Consider the following 26,021-nt stretch of genomic DNA (forward strand, 5'->3'; position numbering starts at 1 on the left):
TGGCCTATGGGAGGCAATTACAGTAGAGGCTGCAAGAAACAGACAAGCCCTGATTCAGAAGCTATTAAAACTATTGTGAAATTATTTCTATTGCTTGATATATCTACCTGTCTTGATGAAGTCACAGATGTCTATATGAATTTTGTGGGGCAGTGACTGTAACAACAGATCCTTGGTTGGTCAGTACTGTAATGTTACTGCTGTCCAGCTGTCTGAGAGGACATGTCTGCTGTGTTATGAACATGCAGCACAGCATGTTTTGAGAAAAAGCCTTCAGGGAGGCTCAAGCTGAATCTGCAATGTATCCCCTTGTGTCACAGTAGGATCTTGTTCAGTTTAGTGTGTGTGTGTGTGTGTGTGTGTGTGTGTGTGTGTGTGTGTGTCTGTGTTTGCAGGTGCTTTTGTGATTTCCTTATTGAGCCATAATAAGCTGAATTTATAGTCTCTAACATTCCCTTCATACAGTATGAACATGTGACTTTTGAAGTTGAAGAGAAGCTGTAAAAAAAAAAAAAAAAAAAAAAAAAAAACTCATTAAAGGAACAGTTCAATATTTTAGAAATACACTTTACATCTTAACCAAATTCTGATGAGAGGATTGGTCTCAGTTTCCATTCAACATCCAGCTTATATCACTGGGATTTGTTTGTTGTAGCTCAGCACAAAAATTGGATGCAGTGGGGGGACTGCAACATGTTGCCTTTTCAAATGGGGAAGAAAACACCTTTCAGCTATTTATAGTATATTTATAACATATTATGTGTGCTACACACATAGTATAATATTATGTGTGCTACACACATAGTATAACATGTAGAAATAAAATTGTTATGCTTTGTGAAACAGTTCATCTAGATGTTTCAGAAGCTGTTTCTTAACCGACACCGTGACTGCAGCATCTCAAAACAAACTTGCACCTTTTGCACATGTTTCACACTTTTGCACAAAAGATCCAAGTGAAATTTGAGAGTATTGGTGACTAATGTGTGAGCTAACAAGATAAAACATGCTGCTCTGGAGATTTTGTTACTGTTAAAGGGCCTGTTGAAGCAAAACAATATGCTCTCAGCGAGAGAAGTTTGCACCCTTAACTGTTTGTGGCTGTCGCTGCGGCCAGCTCTCTCTCTGAATAACACCAATTTGAATGCATCTCACAGTCTCATGTCTCCCAGTTTCCGACAGCCTCTCTTCTCTCAGCTGTTTGTGACTGTCAGGCCTGGGAAAATGCCTCTTAACCCCACAGGAAATGACAGTTGGTGAACAGACTGTGCTGTTGCTTGCAGTTGTCAGTGGTTAATAAAGTAGTTTTAAAAATTGTGTTCAAGAATGAGAATCCTCAGGTTGATTTCAGAGGGTTTTTTTTTTTTTTTGGACACACGCTGCAAAATCGCTTTGTTTCCACTAGTTAATTATGTAGATTATTGTTTTTCCTGCCCTGTTTATACAGGCTTTATATTGGTGAGAAAAATCAACTTATTATCAAGGTCTTAAACCTATGATTGCTTTCATCATTATTATTATTATTATTATTACATGTGGTGCCTATAAAGTCTTTTATAGTCCACATACAGTAGACTGAAATATGTCTTTGTCTATATATGAGTTTATACTGGCTCAGGCGTGAGAAAGCATTAACCTGACCTATATAGAAATGACTGGAATAGGTTATGTGGTTTTGTGTTGTTGGCTGTACATCAGTTCTTGAAAATATGTAGGTTTTTTTGGGTTGTGTTTTTTTCTTGTTGAGCATTCTCTGTGGTCTGTGTATGGATTTCCTGAGTATGTTATATTTAACAAACAATTTTTGACAGCATGTTGCAATCTTCCCCAAAACTTTATCTTGAGGGACTTCCAGCCATCAGTTAAAATACCTGATGAGGAGAAATAAAAACATGAATTTATTCATAAATAAAGTCAAATAATGATAGAGGCTGGTGCTGTTAAGGGGGTTGTCGGTTAATTAGCAATTCTTCAGAAGTTTAGGTTGTGAAGATCGAAAATTTGGCACAGTTCGTCATCCTCAGACCGGAGACGTTTATTAAAAGTGCCGGAGCTCTAAAAACAACACCGCCCTGCTGATTTTTAGTTTAATTTTTTCGAGGTTTGAAGCACTTGAATGTTCTAACAATATGAGCTGGTATATCACATGTAAGTCAGAAACGGATGTAATTAGCATCTTCTAAACCAAAGATTAACCTGACAATGAATTCACAATTTTAGGCAAGGACATGTTTAATTTTGACAGAATGAGTGCAGCCAGATGGAAATCCACAGCCACTTATACCGTCCACATCACTCATATTAGCAGCACCAAATGTTAAGAGGCAGTATAGCATGAATGTCTTGTCGGCACATCATTGACTAACATCACTTGGCTCCTAATTACTGTCATAAAACTGAAATCTAATAGACCCAATCAGAGCTAATTCAGTCAAATATCCTTGTCTCAAAAGTTCAAACATTATTAAAAACCACAAACTGGCTTTGTGTTCTGTGCTTTGAGTGCAGAATCCATAGCTCATGGACCAGTTTGCCTCCTCTTTATCCTTCCTGTGAATGCCTTTTTTTTTATCTCTTATATTATTGCATTTATTAAGGTTCTTTAGGGCCTGATCAGACTGATACTGGTCAGACTACAAAACATGCCGTCTTGCCTCATGTCTGTTATCTTTTTTTCCCCAAGTTGGACACACATCTCTAAAAATATGAACATATTCTGCTTTAGTGACTCATTAAAAAAAATAACAGGATGTTTTACCGTTCATTTTATCTTGTTATATTCTCTTTTCACCCTCAATGTGCACTTTTGATCTCATGAAAAACATCCATTGAGAATCGATTGAGCCTGGTGGATATTGCGCATTAATGTACCAAATAGTGAAATACTGTGTGGGGAGCATTTTGATGACGATATGACTTGTAGCCTTGTGAAAATTCTGAACTTTGTGAAAGAAACACATGAAATAAGACATTATTCTGCAACTCTATGCCCTGTTTTTCTTCTCAAGTTGCCAATTCGTGTAGTTGCATCATTCCTAGTGGATACCCTCAATTAAAATTCAATTCTTTTGAAACCGACTGAACACACATTGAGTCAGATTTTTTTTTTTTTATTCAGTTGAGTTTGTCTCAATTCCCTCTTATCATAGTTTTGCTTCAGATTCAACTAAGATCTCATACAGCCTCACATGATACTACATACAGGTTTATACTTCACCAAAGAGCTCTGCCTGTTTCCATAGTTTATTTCTTCTTCTATTTTTAGAAGGCAGGGTGTTTTAAATAAGAGATGAAAGCTTGGGTTTTGATCAGTACAGCAAGTCTCTAGACGTGGACCAAAGGGAAGGAGGCAGCACTTTATGTGATGAGAAAGGTGGGACATAGGATTGTCTATCAGATTAAGAAGGATGCACTTTGGGCACATCATAATACAAAATACTGTTTAAGTAGTCCCATATTAATGTCAGTGTATGAAGCCAATTAAAAGCTTCAACATTTGTGAGAAAGCCGTGAGAAAGTCTTTTAGCATGCCTGGTAGCACCGTAGTTGTTAATGTAACTTTTATGTAGGAAAAAAATAATGACTGATGACTAAAAGCAACAGTGCTGCTTTATTTTTATTTTCAGTGAAGCCATTTTACATTTAATCACTTCCCTGGTTGGTGAACTGCACAGCAGCGAATTCGGGCTCCACAAAGAAAGAGAGTGTGTTCTTTCATTCTTTTCTACAGCAAGCTGGTGTGCGGTCAAATGTGAGTCTGACTGTAGAGCTCGTGAGATTTACACTGTAGATTAGCACAGGGAAAGGAAAAGGTACGTGGGTAGGGTTTATAATGTCTTCATAGCTTCACAGTGTATGTAATGTTTTCCCATCATCCCACCAGCATCATAACACACTGTACTGTAAGTCCTGTGTGGTGCATGATGCACTCCTCATAACTCAACAATTAGGTTTTATATGGGGAGTGGGTTGTTTAGCATGGACCCCACATTTAGTACATCAATAGCACCATGCCTGTGAGAACGACATCATGCAGAGGCAAGTTATAAATATTTTATGTGGAAATATTGTTTCATCTTATTTGTCTCCCCTTTTTTGTTCATTCCCTTTGAGAACAGTGCTTTTGTTAGGTGAGGTCTCACATTTCACATATGAAACTTCACTCAGTTTCTTTCTTATATGCATTATTGATTAAAAGAAATTCCCATCTTTAACATAAATAACACTAAATACATGATATCATGTTATTAACTTTGTTAATGTTTATTTGCTGCAGCACCAAACTTGCTGTGGTTGGTATATAAAGTGTGGATTCTGAGTCTGTTTAGTGGACATAAGAAGTAGGTTTTACTTATGGTGCTGTTGCCTGGTTACGCTTGTCATTACAACGTTTTGTCACTACTTTATTTGCCAAAGAGAAGACAATAAATTACGTAAAAACTCTCACTCTCCTCCATGTTTAAATAAATTATTTTTTAAAATCTGTTTTGGCTACCTGCTTTGATAGCAGGCCCTCATATTGCTCCCAGTGTCACAGCTGTAGTCAAACAATCACATTATAGTCATTACATTTTGTGATTATACGCATGAGTGAATAGGCTGAGATTTCCTGAGTGACTACACAGAAAATCCAGAGTTTGTTATTCTGTACCTCCACTGGTAGATAAAAATAATGCAATTGTTAATTATGCTGCTACATTTGTGGTCTGATGGTGGAAGAAAAAAGGTTAGACTCCCTTATCCTCAGTATTGTTACAGGAACCCTTTTAATTGCAGAAGTTATTTTCGTACTTGAGAAAGAGATTTCCCAATCCCCAGATGTTGTAAGTTTGGTGCCCTTGTAAAGGATTTATTTGTCTAATCAGAGCACTTTATGTTGCATGTTTTTTCATGAGTGTTAGTTTAATCAGCATTAGCATGCCTCTGTAATCTGCCCACCGTCTTTGACATTGTGCTGACAGGGACACAGTGCTAAGAATAGAGAGGTAGGGAACAATAGAGCAGAACTTTGATGGTCAGTAATGACGCGTGAAAGGCAAGCAATCACACGGTTGTTGTGTGCTGTGTAGCCATCACGGTGATGGAAAACTGTGATCTCTGTCTCAGCTGTAACAGCAAAGCTTCTCTGTGGTAGGTCCATCTGTTGACTCTGCTAACATGCGCATGGCAAAGTGCACAAGGCACAGAGACACAAGATGGCTAGACCATTAGGGTTCTTCCTGCTGTGCACTCTATTTTTTTTTATATTAATGAAGAGTACTTACACCGCACAGGTGTATCAACACAGTCTCCAGCTAGAGTGCAGTGTTTCACAGTGTTTTCCTTTTCCAACACACAACTTTATGAAAAAAATCCTAATATGTTAATTCAGTCTAAATATATCAACACATAAAAATCCATGGCAGTGCCTTGAATCAGCACTTCACTAAATTCTCAGCAGTGCCCGCATGCTCAGCCATGACATCACTTGCTCACCGAGCCCAGCAATGCCAGAGTATGACCCGAGGCCACTAGAACGTGTGAAACTGTAACGAGAAACGTTGTCTTGACATGATTAATTCATGATGTTTCCCTATTTCCACACCTCCAGGTCACAAAGTGTGTGCTGTTGTGTTGGTGTGTGTTTGTGCATGATGGAACATGCATAAATGATATTTTGTGTGTCGGCAGTTGCTACTTTTTTGTTTAGAGCTTCCTCAATACTTCTGCTTATACAATAAGAAAGCATTTCACTAATTAATTTAATAACACCTGTAATAATAAATATTAAACAATGAGTTCAGTATGATTAAAAATGCATGTGAAATAAATAAATAAATAGTACATTATTATCTATAATTTATCACTTTCTCATAGTTTATAAGATACAAGGACATTATTTTTAATGGCAAGAGTTAAACCTTTGTGTTTTTATTGACAATTTCAGAAGAATACATACTTTTTAAAGCATTAACTGCTATAATAAGGTTGGGTTCTGGTAGTGGTTTTATTTTGTACATAATAAAGAAAACACAGTTTAAGTAATAACCAATCTGGTAGAAGTTTTAGTTTAACTTCCTAAAGTTTTAGTTCTTAAGTATCTTAACTTCTGTAAATTAAACATTTTTGTAAGATGTTTTGTTGGAAGGGAAATAAAAACACATATATGTTTTTTAATTAAGAAACTGTCATAAATGGTTTTATTTTTGTTCTAGGAATGCGAATTAAAGTGTGCAATATTGCTGCTTATTAGTATTGACCTTTAAACAGTGCAATTGCCTTAAGTCAAATATTTGTGAATGGACGCAAAGTGTACCAGTAATATTAGGCTGGTTATCTCTATTGCACTGATAACAATGTTTGAATTTACAGCAATATCTACAGAGCCTCACAGTGAGTTGTAGAAAAAATACATAAGCTGCCCCCCCTTGCTAAATTAATTCTAATTCAAGCTATTTGTCTGATCAATGTGTAGTTGTTACTGCGTCTTGAGTAAAAAGGGTCCTTGAAGCTTCCTGAAACTCATGTTTCAAGCAGTCTCAGCCATCATGTATCTGTTAAAACCATTACTAAATCTGCCCTGCTTCATGCCTGAAATGATATTTTGATGGCAGCCGATGATTGTCAGCTCTCTGTGCTGAATTGACAGAACTGATCAGGCTACACTGACAAACAGATGAATATCATAGGGACAGGGCCTGATTGGTTTACATCCTGCTTTTTAAATAGAAAAATGTTGTATCCATTGAAAACTTTTATTTAAACGCTGTCAAAATGACTCATATTGTAGCTCAACTCTCCATTATAAGTCCTGACCTTGTTGTCTACAATGATGGTGGTAAATGGACTGCATCTATGTGGCGCCTTTCTAGTCTTCTGATTACTCAAAGCACTTTACACTGCATGCCAACATTCACCCACTCACACACACATTCATACATTGATGGCAGAGGCTGCTATGCAAGGTGCCAACCTGCTCATCAGAAGATCTAATCTAATACTGATTCACACACATTCACACACCAGTGGCACGGCCTTTGGGGGCAATTAGGGATTCAGTATATTTCCCAAGGACACTTTGACATGCGGACTGTAGGAGCCAGGGATCGAACCACTGACCTTCCAATTAGTGGACGACCCGCTCTGCCTCCTGAACCGCAGCCGCCCCAAAAAGATGACAATGATAGAGGTTAAATGTTGTTAGATCATAAGACGGAAAGTGGCTCACAATTTATCTCAGCTGAACATAGACGAGAAGCAGAAAAAATCCATTTTTAAATTTTGAGTTTCAGGACGCAAGATATAGGTTTTATAATCACTTAAGATGCTTGGCTGCAGTTTTAAACCCCTCTGGCAGAAACCTTGAGAGTAATTTATCCTTGGCCTTACAGTACAGTGTGTAGTGCAGTTGTCAAATCCCACTTCTGTCAAGTCTCCTGGATCATCTCCTTTTCTTATCTGTCCCATTTAAGAAAAGGCTCCCCATGCTTTCACTTCCTCTAGGCTAGATTACTGCATGTTTGCGTTCCTCTCTGAGGCTGAGTTGGGCTGTGAACTCTCTGCCATCATTACCACACGGTTGTTGTTGAATTATTCGCTCATTTCAGCCTGACCTACATTTCATTTTCAATCAATGAAAGTGATGTTGTGTGACTCCTGTCCGTCATACAGTGCATTCAGTGCAGCGGCCCACGCGAGAACTCATGAGGCAGGCAGCCGCATTAGTGCAGCTTTTTTTCCTCGAATCTCTGTTTGTTTTTTTCAAAATTCGATTATATAATAGAATTTAGAATATTCGTTGACAGCCCTAGCAAACATGGCTCTCTTGTATTTCAGTAGGCACGCACTAACAATTCCCTCTTCTATTTGTTTCTCACCTCATAGATGCCCAGCTGAGAAAGCCATATGTGCAGAACAATTATTCTAGTGATGCTAATAGCGTAGGCTATGACAAAAACAGATGGTTGTGTTTACTGTTGACTTTGTGTTGCACCATTTTGATCTGGATCTCCCACTCAACACTGACTGCTTGCTATGTGACGGTTGACACCCCCCACCCCTCTCCAAATGCCCCATTTTCCCGTTTTACTTTATTTTTCTGCTGTTTTCTTGATAGTTGCACCTACAAAATGGACAGGTGTGGTCTTGGCATTTTTGTGGGTGCCCTTTAACCCATAAAGCAGTTAGCCACCACTCAGACATTGAGGTTGTCTATTTTCTCTGATTTGTTTGTGGATATTGACGGGGGGTTTAAAGATCTGTGTGATACGCTGAAATGCGTTTTTAGGGAAGAAAGGTGTTAGGGATTGATAAATTTGGGCTGGTGCATGGTGGTGGATATGGACAGTGTGTGTTCAGTAGATCAGATTGTGACCATGTGTGAGTGCGCTTGTGTTTGTTTGTGCATCCCATCCTAAGTGCTGTCTGTTTCTTGTGATTGGTTTTCATAGTGTTCGCCTGTGTATGTGTGCGTGTTGTTTACCTGCCTTTTTGATTATATGTGTGTGTGTGTGTGTGTGTAGTGTGGCTGCTTAACTTGGTCATCATCAGCCTCAGCCTTGCCTGTACCTTGCAGTCCTATCACCTCCCTCTAACCTGTAGGCAGTAACCGCATGGAGACGACGCACTGGGGCACAAGACGGACCTCAACCTCCAGCATGGGCACAAACGCCGCCATTAGTGTCTTCTTCAGCTGCAGCAACATCAAAATGAGCACGAAGTAACAACAAACAACCTCCCAGCCTTTACAGAACATCAGCATCATTATTCAAGGGCTGATAGTAGGTGCCTTCCTCTTTAGCACTGGCAACAGCAGCTAAGGTAACAGCTTGGGCAGCTTGGACAGTAGCGTAGCCGGCATGTAAATGAGTGTGTGTGTAACTTGGTCTGTAAGTCCCCGGGGAGGACCAGCAAAGGAGTTGTGTTACACTCACTGACAGGCCTTATACATGTTTCATCTGCTGCTCTCAGAACAGAAGTCCCCTTTGTTATCTAATCCAGCCCTCTCCTCCCCAGCCTGAGAGACTGAGTTTACACCACAAGACTGCTCTTCAGTCTGTCAGCCAGCAACTGAACTGATACATATCAACCAACAGCTGAGGAGCAGCAGAAGACCTTAGTCAGACCCAAGATATCTGCTATCAGGACGTCTCAGCCATTCTTTCAAACCATTGGCTGGCACGTGAAGAGGGCTTTAAAATAAATAACTGAGGGGGTTGTGTTTTGCCCACCAGAGATTGTCGTGGATCTAAATTGTGCCTCATCTGTTCAGCACTAAAGCTCAACTTCTCAGTTTTTCAGTAGTTCATAGTCCTTCAAGCTGCAGAACTGCAAATTCGGCAGTTCTTGGATCTAAAAAAAAGTAGTGCTTTAGTGACTGTATTTGCATTTTAGAGGACTAGTCAGGACCATGAGTGACACTCTTAGACCCCCTTCGCTCCAGGTGAGCGTCCCAAGCGATGCTCCGGTATATTCGGATGGAGGAAACATTGTCGTGTCAGACGGATCCATGCGATCCAGCTCCTCAACCCCTACACTCCGCCGCAAGCGCTTCAAGATGCGCCGCATGAGAAACGTGCCCAGTGAGAGGGAGGCAACCGAAAGGGGGCGATTTACCGGCAGTCACCTTACAGTCCGATCCCGCTCCGGCTCCAAGGAATACCTTCAGCTGCCTTCCATTGAGATCACACCATCCAGCGATGAAGACGCCCCTTCTTCCTGGTCTAACTGCTCCACGCCCAGCGCCTCTCCACGACGCAAGCGTTTCCTGTTGAGGAAGTGGCTGAAGGTCCGAGAGAAGAAGGAGCAAGGCAGTGAGAGCAGGTTGGTATGGGCCTTCCCTACTCACCTCTCCCCATTCCTCTCTCCTCCCCACATCCTCCTTACTCCATGCTGCTTCAAAGCTCTTGCTACTGCACTAATGTGTTGTATCACTAACTCACACAGAGTTAAGTTGTTGCCATGTCAACTCAGGTATTTTAGGAGATGAACAGTTTGATTTCTGTCTAGCTTGAGGCTTCTTTTCACCTTTCAGAGTGTGATGCTGGTTAAACAGCAAGCAGCTCAATGACCACACGCAATTTAATACAATAGGTAGTTACAGTGATGTTTTTTCAGCTGCTTCTCTTCTCGCAATCTTGTGTTCACCATGAAGCACAAAACAACTTCTTCACTTTGTAAAAGCCTGCCTTTAACAATTCAGGCCTGTTATTGTTTTTGGTGTAGAGTCATGCATGTGGATGTGATGCACTCCCCTGCAGTATTTTCTGGTCTATGGTGTGGTAGCATGTTTAGGTCATTTGGAAGGGCGACCAGATTTACTTGAGTGAAGTACAGGAAGACATCCTGTTTCCATAAGACCCTAAATGACACATGACACAAGTTTTAAGAAAGCAGAATGTAGATGTTTGTATCAAAAGATAATCAATTTATAGTCAAATTTAGGCTTGAATCTTGTGTTTTTGATTGTTGGGGGCTGCAACACAATGCGCATTTAACCCCTACAGGCATTGTAACAGGCACAGCTAAGGTTTAGATTATAACCTCACTGAAGTAGAGTATTGTTGACACACTTGAGCTGCTGACTAAAACAATACGTCATAGCAAAAACTGTTTCACATATTAACGAGAATGCCCTTTAAGAGCCGACCTCTGCCCAGGCGTCCAAAAATTAACAGGTTGCTTCAGTGTGCATTTAAAACAAAAGGCTCAGGAGATACAGGAGGGCCATTTGAAACTTAGGAGCTTGCCCTGACAGTATTACTAGAGGAAAGCTCTTGGGATTTACAAAATCAATATGTTTCCCCTCCTGGATGCCTGGTTGTGAGATATACTTTCATCTGAGATACAGTATGTGATGGTGACACTAGAGGAAAGGTCACAGAGTCAATGAAGTAAATAGGTGTTTTTTTAACCTTATAAGTTCAGTGACCGACTTTATTGAAACACCGGAAGCCAAATGAGCATTTACAGACTGAGGATTAGTAGTTAATGATAGTGCTAGAGAAAAGGAATTTAGAAAAAATAGCCAATATTTCTGTGGACTGTAATTAGAATCATGGAAAAACATAATGTAAGCACAAAAAGAAGTCTTTGCATTTGGATATGAGGCCTTCAGATCTTCAGAAACAACATGAAATAACTTGGCCATGTTTTATAACTGAAATTATTTGACGTTCTGAAGCTTCTTAGCAAGCTAGAGGATATAGCAAGATAGAGGATATGTGCAGACCACAAAGTCAAAACAGAATTGCAACCATGATAAGAAAATACTAAGCTGGCCGGAACAAGTGTTTTTCTTTTTTTTCCTGTGACACTGCACTCTAATGAGTTCTGGGAAATGTTATCAGACGTGGCCCACATTTATCATTTTTGGAATCACAATCTATGACAAGTTCAGTTATTTCAGATGATTGAATGTCTAGTAGTTATTTCTCACAGTGTTTTGTCCTCTGTCTTTGCTGTATCCTATGAGGCCAGTTATCCCTGGGAACAGATGGCAGACAGGAACAGGTTCATTACTCACTCCGTCCATGTGTTGTCTTTCTCTGAGTTGAAGACACCATCTCTCCTGACACATGAACGCATAACCCCGACAGCATCCTTGAGTGTGAAATACTGTCATTATATCCTATAGCCTGGCTCCCCCTCAGGGTGTAATGTGGACTCTGACTTGTTCTTCAGCTTAATACTGTACTGTGGTGTTAAGATCACATGGTTCCTCCTCAATCTGCTCCTTGTTACTAGCTGCATGTCATATATAAAAAAATCTACAGGCTTAAGGCTTTGTGTGAGTGACATAAATAATCCAGATCTTAATGTTTAGCTTCACTTACTTATTGATGAAGCAGAACAAACGGGTTCTGTCATGTGAAGTTGCAAGGACACAATGTGCTGCTGCACACTGATGAAGATAGATGTTTTCGATTATGTCAGGATTTCTGCCCACATCTGTTTATTGTTGCTGTCTTCTGGATAGTTATTGCTTTCCATTGTCTATTTTGCATTTTTTGACAACCTGACAGTCAATCGAAGGCTGTTCCCCTGTAGGGCACAATAAACATATGTGAACATGTGCAGGTATATAAGATCACACCCACTGATGATGTTATACAGACTGTACAATGAAGCTGCTGCTGTTCTACCATGAGCTGAATAATGCATAATCCGCAAATTTGTAAAATTTGTAAAGGCACTATATGTAATTTCTGCTGCTAGGGGTCTCTCAATCAAAACGATAACAAAAGACGTTTGATAATGTTGTGAAGTAGCATGGGATCATGGGAGTTGTTGTCTTCATTCTTAAATAACCAACTTCTCCCGGTTATGATTCCTTCAGTGTTCATCGTTCAGGAAGTTTTTACCGGGAGCCGAATTATCCGCAGAGGTCTCCTCCTCTCCAAAACAAACAGACCCAGTGATTAAAACCAGTAAAAACAGTGAATAAAGCAGTTTCACATTAAAGATTAGTGTTTCTCTGACGCTGTTCGACGGAAAGAGGACGTCCAGGCTGTGAGCCACAATGTAGATGCATGCACACAAGATGATTATCATCTTGTGCGTGTATACTCTTTGGTAGAGGAGTATGACACCATTGACAGGCAATCAAATTAAACAGATCGTTACCTTGATTGAAATGACAGATTTCTTTGGGTTTGAAAATTGTTGGAAACATTTGGGATAATGTAAGTACACAACTCAACAAAAAATATAACACAAGTCTAATCGTTTTTAGACATTTTAATGCAGCATAGTTACATATTATAGCTTTAAGGTGAAAATGCTGAGTAAGGGTCTCTGGCACAACTTCACCTACTTCCAAGGTGCACAGAAAAGGGGAAGAAGTCTAGAGAGATGAGAACTCCAGCAACACTTGTAGTATGAAGAACAACTTTATTAGTTGACCGACGCGTTTCGGCTTGTGGCCTTTCAGCTTGACGCCGAAACACGTCAGTCAACTAATAAAGTTGTTCTTCATACTACAAGTGTTGCTGGAGTTCTCATCTCTCTAGCTTTAAGGTGAAAAAACATTGAATTATTAGATTGTGTTTTGGATTTAAGGCTTGAATTGGTGAAGTCTAGTAACTACATTTGTCTAATGAATGTAGCAGAGCACAAACTGCAGTGTTTCCCTTTGAGATGTACTGGAGGAAAAGAAGACAGCCTCAAATAGAAACACAAACATACTAGTGAAGTGCACTACTTGAGTAAATGAATCTGTTTTGTCCCACTTCTCCCTGTGGGATCCTGAACCATTCACTATTAAACCACATTTTTAAATATTAACTCTGTGTATGACATACTTCCTGTTTATTTGTATCAGTTCAGGCCTGATATAGATATGATGGCTAATGTAATTAGAAAACCAAATCAAAGTTTCAACTATATGACTGAGTCTTAAACTTCACTTTGTTCTGACAATGTTTGTCTATTTGTTTATTGTTTATTGCACTCCTTTAAGCACGAAACCAGACCTTTACCTCCAGCAGTGGTGACACTCATGGCTGCCCTGCACTTTGCCCCTCTGAATTAGCTAACTAAGAAAAGTTATGTGGCTTTGGTTAACAGTCCCAATAAAATAAGCAATGAGCTCTTATGTTCTATGAACTTGGCTAAAGTAGAGTTAAGTAGCAAAGATAACAATTATTGGAATTAAACTACAGCAAGTTTGTCACTGTATGACTGTGACCGTGACACCACAACAAATTGTTGTTAGTTGACGCGGTGTACCCACAGGTGCTTATAGAGGGAATGTGGTTGAAACTTGCAGAAGTTGCCCAGTTAATATACAAACACAGTAGAGTATTTATACTTGTGGTCTGTTTATGAGGGCCTAGTGCAGTGAGAACTATGCTAACATGGACCTCTGCTCATGGACACGGATGAAAACACAGTAAGTATTCAAATACATTTTCATTAAGATAAAGCTGAAAGGTTAAAAGTGTAGTGTGGTGCATCAGTACAGCTGTGTGGTCTTATAGACACGGAAGAAAAATTGTTAAAACTGAATTGATGTGAAGCAGTGTTGACTTGTTCTGAAATTGTATGAAATACTTACAATACAGCTTCAGCTGTGCTTCATGCTGATGGAACATGATGGAATTTTCTACTCAGATTGGTTTAAATCCATAAAGCGTTTATGATGACAGGGATAAAATCATGTGAATGTTTCAGTATTTTTGATTTTAATCTTCTCTGACCTCAAAGTGGAGTCTGATCTCTGGTCAGTGAGTCACTCTTTGTAGAGCTCTTGTGTTCATAGTTATCACTGTGGTTGGTTAATTAGTCACATTTGTCACGCTGGCATTTTAATCTTGTCATTCTAGCCTTCTTTCTGTCTTTCTGTCTGTGGTGTATAGCATGTGTGTGTGTGTGCATGCGTGCACATGCGCATGTGTAAGATTGCACGTCTGGGAACAGTAGAAGCTTGCAGACACAGTGGAATCTGCTGTTCTGCAGCCTGATAAGAGCAGGGCTATTTTGAGGAAGTGGTGCAATATCTTTCACCAAGCTTCACTGCTTCCACCTCAGCCAAGCATTTAAATGTTTCAGACACACAACCTCTCAAAAAGCAACATAGGAAAGCAAGAAATTGATTGTGTCACTGATAACTGCCTGAAGTCATTTCAGCGAAGTCTGTCAGTTACTCAAACAGACAGAGAAAGATGTGTATCGAAATAATTTGTTTTTAAGCATCTCTGCAATGCTCAACATTGACACAGTATAGTATTAGATCAGAGTGGATGAAAAGGCACCATCTACCACATTAAAAGTTATCATCAGGAAGTTTTATTCTGCTAAAGGTAACAGTTACCAGGTTTGTCTTTATTTATTGCAATGCCAACTAAATGCAGTAAATACTTGCAGCTTACTTTAATTATATAATAACATAAATGTTTGAAGACCATGTGGCTATGATAATAAAAATAGATCCATATTTGGTCTATTGACGATCTGCTTATTTCACCATCTGCTCTGTTCAATATAATAGATGGTTGTCAGTGCAACACTGTCTTAAAATCAGCAGCACTGCATTTTGTTACGCCTCCTTGCTATCATGTTCAAAGTGCATATTACATCAATTGTGTATGAGTGATGAATGATTTAGTGAGGGCCCATGCCATGTAAACTTTCTGTTCTCATGATTTCAAATAAGCATGCACTAAAGGACAGGGGTACAAGTGTAAACACTTGCATAAACCTGAAAAAAACACATCTGCCTGTATGGCGCATATGTTTTCCCTCTGAGAGAACAGCTTGCAGACACTGTACCTGCTGCATAGGAGGCATAAGCTCAGATGTGAGGCAGTGGAGCTGAGGTGATATTCTTTATATATCTTTTGAGTGTCAAATAGAACAACAGCTTCCTCCTTCAAAATGTAATTAACCCAGCGATTACCAAGGGCAATAATAATATTCAATGTTGATTCTATTAAGAGTGGTGTTATGACACAAAGTTAGCAAATCAGTTTCATATGTATCAATCCCATCTGCTCAAATGTACAAATGGCACTCTGAGATCCATTTGAATTCTAACCTTTAGAGTCAATGATGAAAACATGTTTCGACCTTGCAGTTACTGTATATTTCACTGTAGTTACAATATATGATTTTTTTAAAGCTGATTATTACCTGGAGACACCCTGCCAACTCTTGATCTCAACAAGTCAGTGAATCTAATATTCACATTCACAATTATATTTTCTTTGAAAGACTGAAAAACTCAGTTGTGGAGTAGGTAGTAAGGTTTGTTTCAGATGTTCTTCAGGCTATCTATACTCCAAATAAGTAAAGATATATCAGTACTGAGTATTTCACTTTTAAGGAAAATAAGTTTTTAAGACTTAATAAAAGGTTATATGACTGGGCGCTGTATATAGACTACAGTATAACTGAAATGAATACAGTATACCAAACTACAGAGATAACTATTAAAATTTAAAAACTATTTTCAGAGTGTATCTACAGTACAGTGCACCAAATGATTCTCAACCTCCCAAAATCTGCATTTTTATACGTTGCTGTGTCCCCTCAGGCCTGGTGCAGAGAATTGATGCTGTTGGAATTGGATTATAGCGTCCTGCAGAGTTAGAGTGTGAATTAATGAAGACCTTTCCCAACAGACTGGCTTTATTCTTAAATGTCAAAGTGTGTGGACAGGGATGACAGCAGAATCTCAAAATAGGGAAATCATCCCTTGTGAAAAAAGTGACGGGCAAGCCTCTGTGATATCATTCATATGTACTAAAACTCTGCTTAATAACAACGAACAAGGAAAATAACGAGATAAGAAATAAAGTTGAACTTGCATTATTTATTGAATAGTAGTGGGAGTCAATGATCACTTCAAATTATTTCTTGGTGTGAACAAACCTCAGTTTTGTTTTCTTTTTTTGTTTAATTATTCTCAATTCATACTTTCATTTATAAATCTGCAACCCTCTCACTGTATTATCAGAAGCTCTATCTTTGGCACAGCCTGTGTCATATAGCCCCCTCTAGTGTTATTTCTGGATATGTGCATGTCCAGGACTTACACAACTACTTGCAAAATGGAACAAGTTGTCGTGTGCATGTTGACAGTTGCTATATATATTTGACACTTAATTTGCACTGTTGTGGACAGCTGATGGTAGGTCTAACAGCAACAGATCGATGGCAGTGTGACAGAAACTGTGACATTTTTGCCCTACAGGGCCCAAGATGATGTAGTACAAAACAGTTGGAAATTAATTATGTGTAAAAATAAGCTGTCGAGTTTATATAATATGGTCTATTTACTGTATGCTATGCTTTATTTTTCATGTTTTTCACTTACTGTAGTGTTTCTTGTTTGCAGGATCAATTAGGAAAGACCCTGGTTCATGACATTACTCACAATAAGGCTTTTCTTACTGTACATAACATACAGTAACATACAGATTTACTTTTCAGTTTAATAGAAGCGCGCTTTACTGAAACTTACTTCTCTCTTGTTTGCCACGCAGCAGCCAGCAGAGCAGCCAGCAAAGCAGCCAGCAGAGCAGCCATGAAGACGACAACAGCCGCTTCTTGACTCCATTAATCCGAGAGGAGAGGTGAGCATGTATGAATAGCTGTTGGTGTGTGTGTGTGTGTGTGTTTTGCCACTGTAGTCTGGAGTTCCCAAGTTTTTGCTTACAAACTACTCCAAAATGGGAGTTGTGTTTTGAGCAAAAATGGAAAATGTGTAATCAGAGGGTTAAATCCAGGAAGTGACTGGTCATTCTGCAAACTGAATGCTGAAAATATACATTGAAACTGACAATTTGTGTGTTTTTTAAATATAATTATAGAGTTATTATAAAGTCAGGTTACATAGAGCGTGTTCTGTGTGTATATCTATCCCACCATGTCACATGTAGACACATGGCAGAAGGAAGAATAATCAACAGACAACTCAAAATGTCAATGTATTCCATAACTTCCGGCCACATCTGTCCATTTCTTGCATGCGTTCTCCACCAGAGGGCACTTCCTCTTCATACTGGTGTTCATGGTCAGACAAAGGCATTGCTGTGTTACATCATCTGTTTACTTCTGACTTTTGATGTTGTCACTTTTTTCTTAGCCCTCAACCAGCTACCAAGATTAGCCTCAGAAGAGACTCATTCTGTGCTTGTAAAACATCCACAAAGTTGTAACCGCCACACTTTTTTGTGGCCCTTTTTTTTGTCAATATGTAGACCTCCTTTTTTCAAGGTATTTTACAGTTTAAAGTCAAGTAACAGTAGCAATGTGTAACTACTCGTACAGTGATTAGTGTTTCTGCTTCTCATAGCTCAGTTTGAGTTGAGAGGCAGGCAGCAATATTAGCTCTTTATCACCTTGGAGAATGATGCAGTTGTCACGAACACCGGTGACAGGCCCGGACATTAAATTCGTTACGTGTGTGTGTGTGTGTGTGTGTGTACGCCTACTAGCCTTGTCAAATTCTGTTCTGTGAAGGTCAAAAGTGGGAATCAAGAAGCCGGATTTGTGTTTGATTTGCTAATAAGATAGTGCTTGTAAAGCTTTTATACAGCTAATAAGAAACAGATTTAGCCTCTGACACATACATGCCGTGATGTTGAATGAATAAACAAGTATTGGAAGTATCAGATTCAGATTAGTGCCAACATTTCTAACACATTTATGGACATTTTAGCCTTTATTCTACAGATGCAGAAACAAACAGGAAAAACGGTGAGAGAGAGAAAGTAGCAGGCTGAAATCGAACCGGGGACATTGCTGTTACATGCTACGCGTCCCAACCAGTAGGTCGCTATGACACCCTAGATTACCACCTGCCTTGTTTGATCAAGGACGACCTGTACACCAGAACACAGCCAAATTCTTTAGATAAGGTGCTAACAGACTTTACTGTACTGTCAGTACTTAATTATATAGGTCTGTAGTACTGGCATGGCATATTATTCTTAAACACTCTAGCAGCCAACAGAATTTAAATTTAAAACAACAGAAGAAATTACAGGTTAATCTCACATTTTGATGCTTTATTATTAATTCAAAAAGATAGCAAAATGTGTCAAAAAATAGAATATAAAATGGGATTATTCTGGTAGTTAAATAGTTACTGGATACGCAGAAGAAGCTGCTACTGCTGATTTTGTCATCAAACAGATGTTAATAGTAATACCTCATGTATCAAAAAAAAAAGAAAGTAGTGAGGTAGAAATTTCTGAACTGGAAAACGTGTAGGAATCCTCTTGAAGCTTCGCAACAACCACCCACTTAGCTGTCTTTGCCTTCAGCTGTGTCTCTGTTCTCTACACCTCCACTCTTTCTCTCTGTCCTGCACTCGTCTCCATGTTTCTCTCTCTGGCTCTCCCTCCTGCATTCTCTTCTCGCTCTGCGTCTCCACCCGTGCGAATCAGGAACAGTAACTGTCAAACCTATGGGATTTCTTGCCGCTCTTGTCTTTGCTGTGCTGGTGAGAGCTAGTGAGGGGCGTCTGCAGCAGCTGCAGGGAGAGCAGCGTTCTGTAGCCGGCTTTAGAGGGCACGGAATGTCATGTCTCCTCTGCAGGTAAAACAGCTGCATTTCTGCACCGCTGCCTCTCCAGAACTCTACTTGTCTCACCGTCTCCATGTCCGTCAGTCTTGTTTTTGCTCTCATGACTCTCACTGCGTCTGTCTGTTTGTGTGTGTGTGCTGCAGTTGGCTCAGTTTGCTGCGTGCAGCTGCATTTTCTGGTGAAGTCACTGCAGGCTGCCGGCTGTTATGTACCACTAGCTGTGATTATTGCTGCTGCCAGTCTATCAGGGCGTCCGCGATGGTTCGGTAGAGAAACTGATGAAATGACAACAAGTTTGCTCGTTTGCTGTCGTTTTCTCAAATTTACATCTGAGGCTTCCGCTAAGTTCAACTCCTTCACTATAACTGCAGATAGAGTTATGTAATATCACAATGTGACTTTGCTAAGACATGTAACATGACTCATCAGTGAAGATGACGCAGCACATGATTGTGAGTTGTGAATCAGGATTACACACTGTGAGACATGCCATCACAGGGTCACTTTATAGTGTGTTGTATATCTTTATATAACTGCAGTGAAAGTCTGTCCATTAAAGGCATGCACAGTAAATGCTAACACCACAGATACAAGCAGTACATTAGCACTGTATAAAACACTACAGTGTAGTTATAAGCATTTTTAAGTCTTTATTAATGCATTTCTCATCAATTACAATTCTTCCTATGAAGCATTCGTAACTGGATTATGAATGTTATGTTATCAAGCAATAACTAGTTATATACCAGTAATGGATAGGAGAAGTTAAAGTTGTCTACTAAGGCTTTGATAAACTCAAAACATTATACTGAATCTGCTGACAACTTCATATAGTATGTTATAATTTGTTATAAACCATTTAACAATTGTCTATATGTTGCTTAAAATGATAAATCTTGGGCTCAAGATAGTGTTCCTCATTACTATTGTTAGTGGTATTTGAAGTTGCAGTACAGCGAACAAGAATTGAAACTGAAAAAGTGGATTCACTACCCTGTGACTGAATTTCCTCTATTCTTCTGTGCAGGTCTGACAGTGCAGCGGACAAAATCAGGTAAGTCTACTTTCTGACTGCTCAACACACTCTTCTTTTATCTACACAAGGGTGCTGGTGGGCTTATGGAGGGTAGAGTGGGGCTGGCCCTGCTGTCACCCCATTTGCCCCGGCCCGCCCACCCCTGCATGTGACACAGATTCATGGCTTTGTCCGCCAACCAAGGTGTCTGAATGCGCTTTACATTTGGAGAGGCCGGCAGTGAATACAGTTGCAAGCCATGGAATGCCATTGTTTGCTTTTATTGGACAAACAACATCAGACACAAACAGGGCTTTGTGAGTTGGACACTATTGTGGAGCTTTTTAGTCTTTTAGCCAGCCGGCCTGTGGCAGGTCAGCACTGTGGACACACACTGCGGGCACAGACACTTGATTCTTAAGGGTGTGAAGGGCTTTGCTGTCACAAGAGGCACTGTGCCAGTCCTGAAGGGAAGGGGTTCAAGGCACAAGCTGAAAAGGTGAGTTAATGACGTTTTTAGTCTAAGGGGCACTGCTTGAGAAATCCTTTAAATGGGAATTGTATGGTCCTCCATGCTTCATTTTGTGCAGGAGAACATGAATATGAATTGATTTAGTATTGCAAAAATCATACTCTGAATGTACAAAACATTTGGCACATCGTTCTGATGCTTAGTTTTGTCTCAAAGGTCTCCTCTGGCTGTCTATGCTGGAATAATGTATCAATAATAATCTGAAAAAATAAAAGAGAATGGCTTTAATAATGGTACCTCAGTATTGATCTCATATTGTGCATTATTCAAGATGAAGTGTAGCTGTGAGAAGCGACAGTCACGGCTCGCTGCGAGGCTGTAACCAGGACAGCTCTTTGCTTTTTGGCGGGTGTGTGTGATGTGCACTATGCGTGCAGTGATTAGTCAGGAGAAGTGGTGTTTGTCTGGCACATTTTCTGAGCTGAGTGGACACTGTTAGTTTGGTGTTTTTGTGTGTGTGCGCGCTCTGGTATGTGTGTGTCTGGTTTGGTATGCTTTGAGTGGTCAGTCATGCGAGTTGGGTGAGCAGCAGGCCTAACCAGGTTTGAACCACTAGGAGTCTCTGTACTCCAACGCACAACCAAGTCATGGTTTACTGAATCCGGTCTGTGTTCTCTGTGTACACAATGATCTGCAGCCCACATGCATTTGTAACAACTTTACTGTAAAGTCTGTTTCTGCTGTTTGTATGTTTTTCTTTCTGATTACTTTATAGCAGTGAATGTAATTTTAGGTTTGGTCTTTTAAGCCATTAGCTGTGCTTATTTCGGAAAATTGAGGGAAATTCAGTTTTTACATTCCAGTTGGCTCTTGTTGCAGTAGCTTTCTGCTGCAGAATGGAAACATAGGATCCAGTTATATACAAAGCCAGAAAAAATATTTTTCTCCTTTGATGGATAGGTGGCTCAGTTGTGCTGCAGAAATTGAGATGATGCTTTTTATTTAATTTAGTATATAATTAATAAAGCATCATCTAGGAATGCTAATGCAGGAATGTATCAATAAATTACAAATTAGGCTTCCCTTGCACCTCACAGACTTTACTAACTGTGAAAGTCCTTCTTGGTGGTTTATTAAAAAAAACTGCAGCCTGATTGTCAAGTACATCTTCGCAGTCCCTCTTGTTACAGGAAAGAGCACACACTACACAGCACATCATCTGCATTATTTTGAAATAATGCTTAAATTACACATATTACCATGGAGTTAACACTTCCGTTAAAAGCTGGTACGAGTAAGATCAACAGAGTGTAATCAAACTGGGAAAATGTAGTGGTTTGATTGTAAAGGGTTAACAGAGCTAGTATTAGCCACTTGTAAAATGCTAATTAAACTGTTAGCTATTTATACTTAACCAGTCTGATCACAAATCGGTCTGGACAAGGAACTGCTTTTTTTTAATGAGAGGCTGATGACGAGCTAATACTCTACATAAAATACTACATAAATGTGAGTCAGCCTCAAATAATTGTGCTGTAATAAAACAAAATAAACTGTGACAATAGTGCAGCCTTTCAGAACATGGAAATAACATTTAAGATCTACTGTGTATATAATAACAGAAACCAAATTCCATATGATAGCTGTTTTCATACTGCAGTATTAATAGTATGATACATCTTGTGGATCTGCATCCAGATAATGTTAAATCATCCGTGTCACACTTCTCTAAGCACATCTCTTGTTTAGTTACTGTATCCTTTGTAACCCCACTGCAGGTATTGTCAAAGTGGTCATGAGTCACACAACTGTAAATAATACATGCAAAAAGCTCTCTGGCTCTGGCCACAGTGGGCAGGATGCAAGTAATGGGAAACTCCTAGTTTGCATTTTTGAAATAAGAGTTGTTGTCTGGGTATCTATAAGACAGGAAGTAAATAAGTGGTTTTGAGTATGTGCCAAAAATCGATCTAGTCTTTATGATGTCACGCACAGTAGTCCTGCTGCTGAGATTTTCCCAGACAGCCCTTGATTGTACTTTCTGTCATCATTCCAATGTCCTCATTGCTCTTCCTCCATCTCGATTGCCGGATTATCGATCATCGTCTGTGGTTTGAGACATTAGCTTCCATTGACGGAAGTCAGCATAATCTGATCTTACTGTTTACTTTGTGCAGGAGCCTCAAAAAAAGCACGGATCCTACATACTGTATTGAGGAAATGATACGGACGAGTACCCGTTTCTTGTCCTTGATGACTTTCAAACAAGGAAAGGCACTTATCGATACATCTTTTCCCTCTGTGTTGTCACATGTCAATACAGTCAAGCATCATTCACCCGAGATCACCCAAGGGGCCAGACCACAGATGTTGAGGTACTAAAAAGTAGTTCAAAAAGTATTCATATCTGGTACAGACTGAAATCTCATCAAAAACCCTGTTGGAATGTTCTTTATAACTGCTAGACTCAAGCATAGTTTATGTAGTTGTGAAAATTTGACAAAATGTGATTTATTAAAGGCCAATATTAGACCACTTTATTCTTTATTTATAAAAAACAAGATATAATATATTAATTGGTGAGTTTTAGAGAAGCTTGTGGGCAGATTTTGTTACCTTTTTGTACTGAGAAAACATACATAATAAACATAGTTCCTAAAATGCCGAACTATCCCTTTAAAAGATGTGCATTCCAGCTCCAAAGCAGACAGCCACCTTGTTGGTTTTAATACAGTTTTTTTTCCTTTAGTTCAGATTATTTCTTGTGAATTTCTTCACATGTCTGTGATGCCCATGGGCAGTCTTCTTTAGTGATTCCTAGAGTTACACACCAGGTCCAGCTCCAGCTGCACGCAAGATCATATCATTACATCCGATGGTTATGATGATGATGATCATGCAAGTGTGTTGTTTCGTAAATCTGGGTCAGGCACTCAGCCAGGGTGGTTATTATATGTCTGCAAGATGCTATGAATTCCTGACGTAGTTTCAATCCGTTCTCCAGATTCATGTGACTGCATGTGTGTGCGTGTGTGTGTGTGTGTGCGCGTGTGCGCGCGTGTGTGTGTGTGTGTGCAGCCACTGTATCACTGCTCTGGCTCCTCACAGAGATGCCGTGATGCTTTGATCGAGGACGGCGAGCGCGTGCCTGCAGCTTGCAGCGCAGACGGGAAGACAGAGGAGGAGGAGGAGAGACAGAGAAAGTGAAGGAGAGCGACCAGGGGAGGGAGGCTGATAAATCAGGGGAGAGGAGGAAAGGAGATTGAAGGACCACCCTTATCGAGCATAGCCGTTCTCAGGGAGCCTACCAAAGGGACCTTCCCACACACACACCATCGCTAGCCAGCCAATCAGAGCACTCACATCCTTGACCCGTCCTCCCTCGTACAACTGCTCATCCATGGCTCAGCGAAGCAGATGTGAGCTGATGCGGTATGAAGCGAGGCTGTGAACCACCTGGAACTGAAACTCACTGTATTTAAAATACAGGATGTAAAGGTGGCGGTCTGACAAAAGCTGTGAGAAAATACAGTAGGAGCAAGGAACAGAGAAATGGTTTAGATATATCTGTACCGAGATAGTGACATCCGGTCTGTCTGGACATCCTGTGGCTTCTGAACAGGCATTTTAGATAAACAAGTGTCGTCTGTATCACCTCTGTTTGTAACTTTCATTGTCTGGACCGGTGACGTTATTTTTCCTCCAACTGGTTTTCGGGTGTGCTGTGTAAGAGAGGACAGCGAGGAGCATTTTATGAGGCTGGGTGATGATGACAGCATGCCAGACAAGGGACAATCTGACAACGAAACAGCGGGACAGTGAGTGAAGAGAGGCCATGAGAGCCAGGAGAGAGTCCAGGATGGTGTCTTCCTGTTCACCATGCACAAACATAAGGTCAGGTCTGATTTCTGTTACCTTTCTTTAGCCGTGGTGCATTCTTCCCCCTGCAGTGTGTTGAGTTAGGGGCAAACAGCAGTTTAGCAGATATGCAGACAGAAAAAGGTGCATGACATGAATATGAAACGGAGTGTATGCCATTCATATCACCGTTTATCTTTATATTTGAAAAAGAAGTGTAGAATAAAAGGATTGTTTCCAAAGATTTAATTATAGGCAAGTATGCAAATATCAAACTATGATTAAATTAATTATTCTGTTCTAACAAGTCCCCTCACATATACTACTATATGTGCTACTACATAGAGCATATAATCCATTATATACTATATAATCCATTCTTCTGGATGTCTAATAATCATCCTATGATTATCTTCTAAATGATGAGTGATAATGTAGTGCTAATGTAGGTTCCACTGACCACATCACATGACCCATATGACCCTGGTTTTGTTCTGCATTCATACCCTTTTCTGTTTGACCTTTGCTGAGAAAATGCATCTGCTCTGACTCTGTTCCTAACAGCCTTTTAAATGTAAATTACATTTGGGTTTTTTTTCCTTAAGTTGCCTAGCATTTAAATTTTTTGTTTTTTTACAACTTAAGAATAATGTAAACATGCATGTTTAGCTATTTTGTACATCTATTGCTTCATAGAGTTCGGCCATTCAGTAAAAAATTATCTGTGACTGCATTTAGTAGTTCATATTTTTATTCTTGTAGATGTGGAATGGTGTAAGTTTGTTTCATTTAAACATACACATACATGTACCTTAACCTGATGAATGCAGGGGTTGGTGGAATAAATCACTGTAATACACCTCGCACACACATGCACACATTGGTGTAGAGGAGATTTTCCAGCTGCCGTTTGGGCCTCCTAAATCTCCGCTGTGATCTCTGCTCCCCCAGGTCCATTAAGGTCAATTTGCTTAGATTTACTGTGCCTGTCGACCAGGATTCAGGGTAGTCTAGGACTGCTTTAAGTCACCTCTGTGCAATAAATACTCCTGGCAGGTATTACTGTGTTACCCTCACATAATTATCTCTTTAGCCCTTAAATGAATCATGAATTCTAGTCCTTAAAGATTAAAAAAAAAAGTGCTAGCAACTCAAGCACACTTTGATTCATTATTTCTATTTTCTATTTCTATTTCTTCCGAAAAAAATAGCTAATTTACAAGAATGGAAAAAAGTGATTCCTGATTAAAGCATTCGTGTCAAATTTTTTCTGTAGTATGAAATGGATAGTAAGTAGTTTGTGTGATTTTTTTTTTCCACTACTGCAGTTCATTAAACCATTAACTATTTATATTTATTACAGATTTACAGATTTATCCATCTGCAATCTATATAAATGGTCAGTGTCTACATAAGTCTGTATTTACATCACTGAAAACAAAAATTCCTGTGGTTGCACAGTTGACAGTGTGACCTTAAACACCGGCAAGCACACAGCCCTTTGGCAATGGACAGAACTGTAAAGGGCAGGTGGACAATACAACACTTAATATATAATTTAAGTATAATTAATATAAATGTTGCCATGCTCCCAAAATGCTATCTGGGGTTATTGAATACGCTGTCGTTTCTGAAAGGTCTTCCTGTTTGCACTATTCATCGAAA

General features: G+C 39.6%; 1 protein-coding gene across 11 annotated transcripts in view; it reads left to right on the forward strand.

The window, feature by feature from the left end:
* gramd1bb (GRAM domain containing 1Bb) overlaps positions 1 to 26,021 on the forward strand; it is a 107,988-nt gene that overhangs the window by 23,943 nt on the left and 58,024 nt on the right. For 2 of the 11 annotated variants that reach the window (XM_067594286.1, XM_067594283.1), the window contains exons 2-3: positions 16,965 to 17,054; positions 20,039 to 20,065. Coding sequence is in view for 10 of the 11 variants with exons in the window: in XM_067594283.1 (XP_067450384.1) it covers positions 16,965 to 17,054; positions 20,039 to 20,065 (117 nt within the window). In the remaining variant the exon portion in view is untranslated. Of the gene's footprint in view, positions 1 to 7,387; positions 9,802 to 16,964; positions 17,055 to 20,038; positions 20,066 to 24,256; positions 24,393 to 26,021 lie in introns of those variants that run through there. The other 9 variants (XM_067594277.1, XM_067594276.1, XM_067594278.1 and 6 more) reach the window with 9 other exon arrangements.

The sequence above is a fragment of the Thunnus thynnus genome, chromosome 7 (assembly GCF_963924715.1).
Source record: "Thunnus thynnus chromosome 7, fThuThy2.1, whole genome shotgun sequence".
NCBI classification, from domain to species: Eukaryota; Metazoa; Chordata; class Actinopteri; order Scombriformes; family Scombridae; genus Thunnus; species Thunnus thynnus.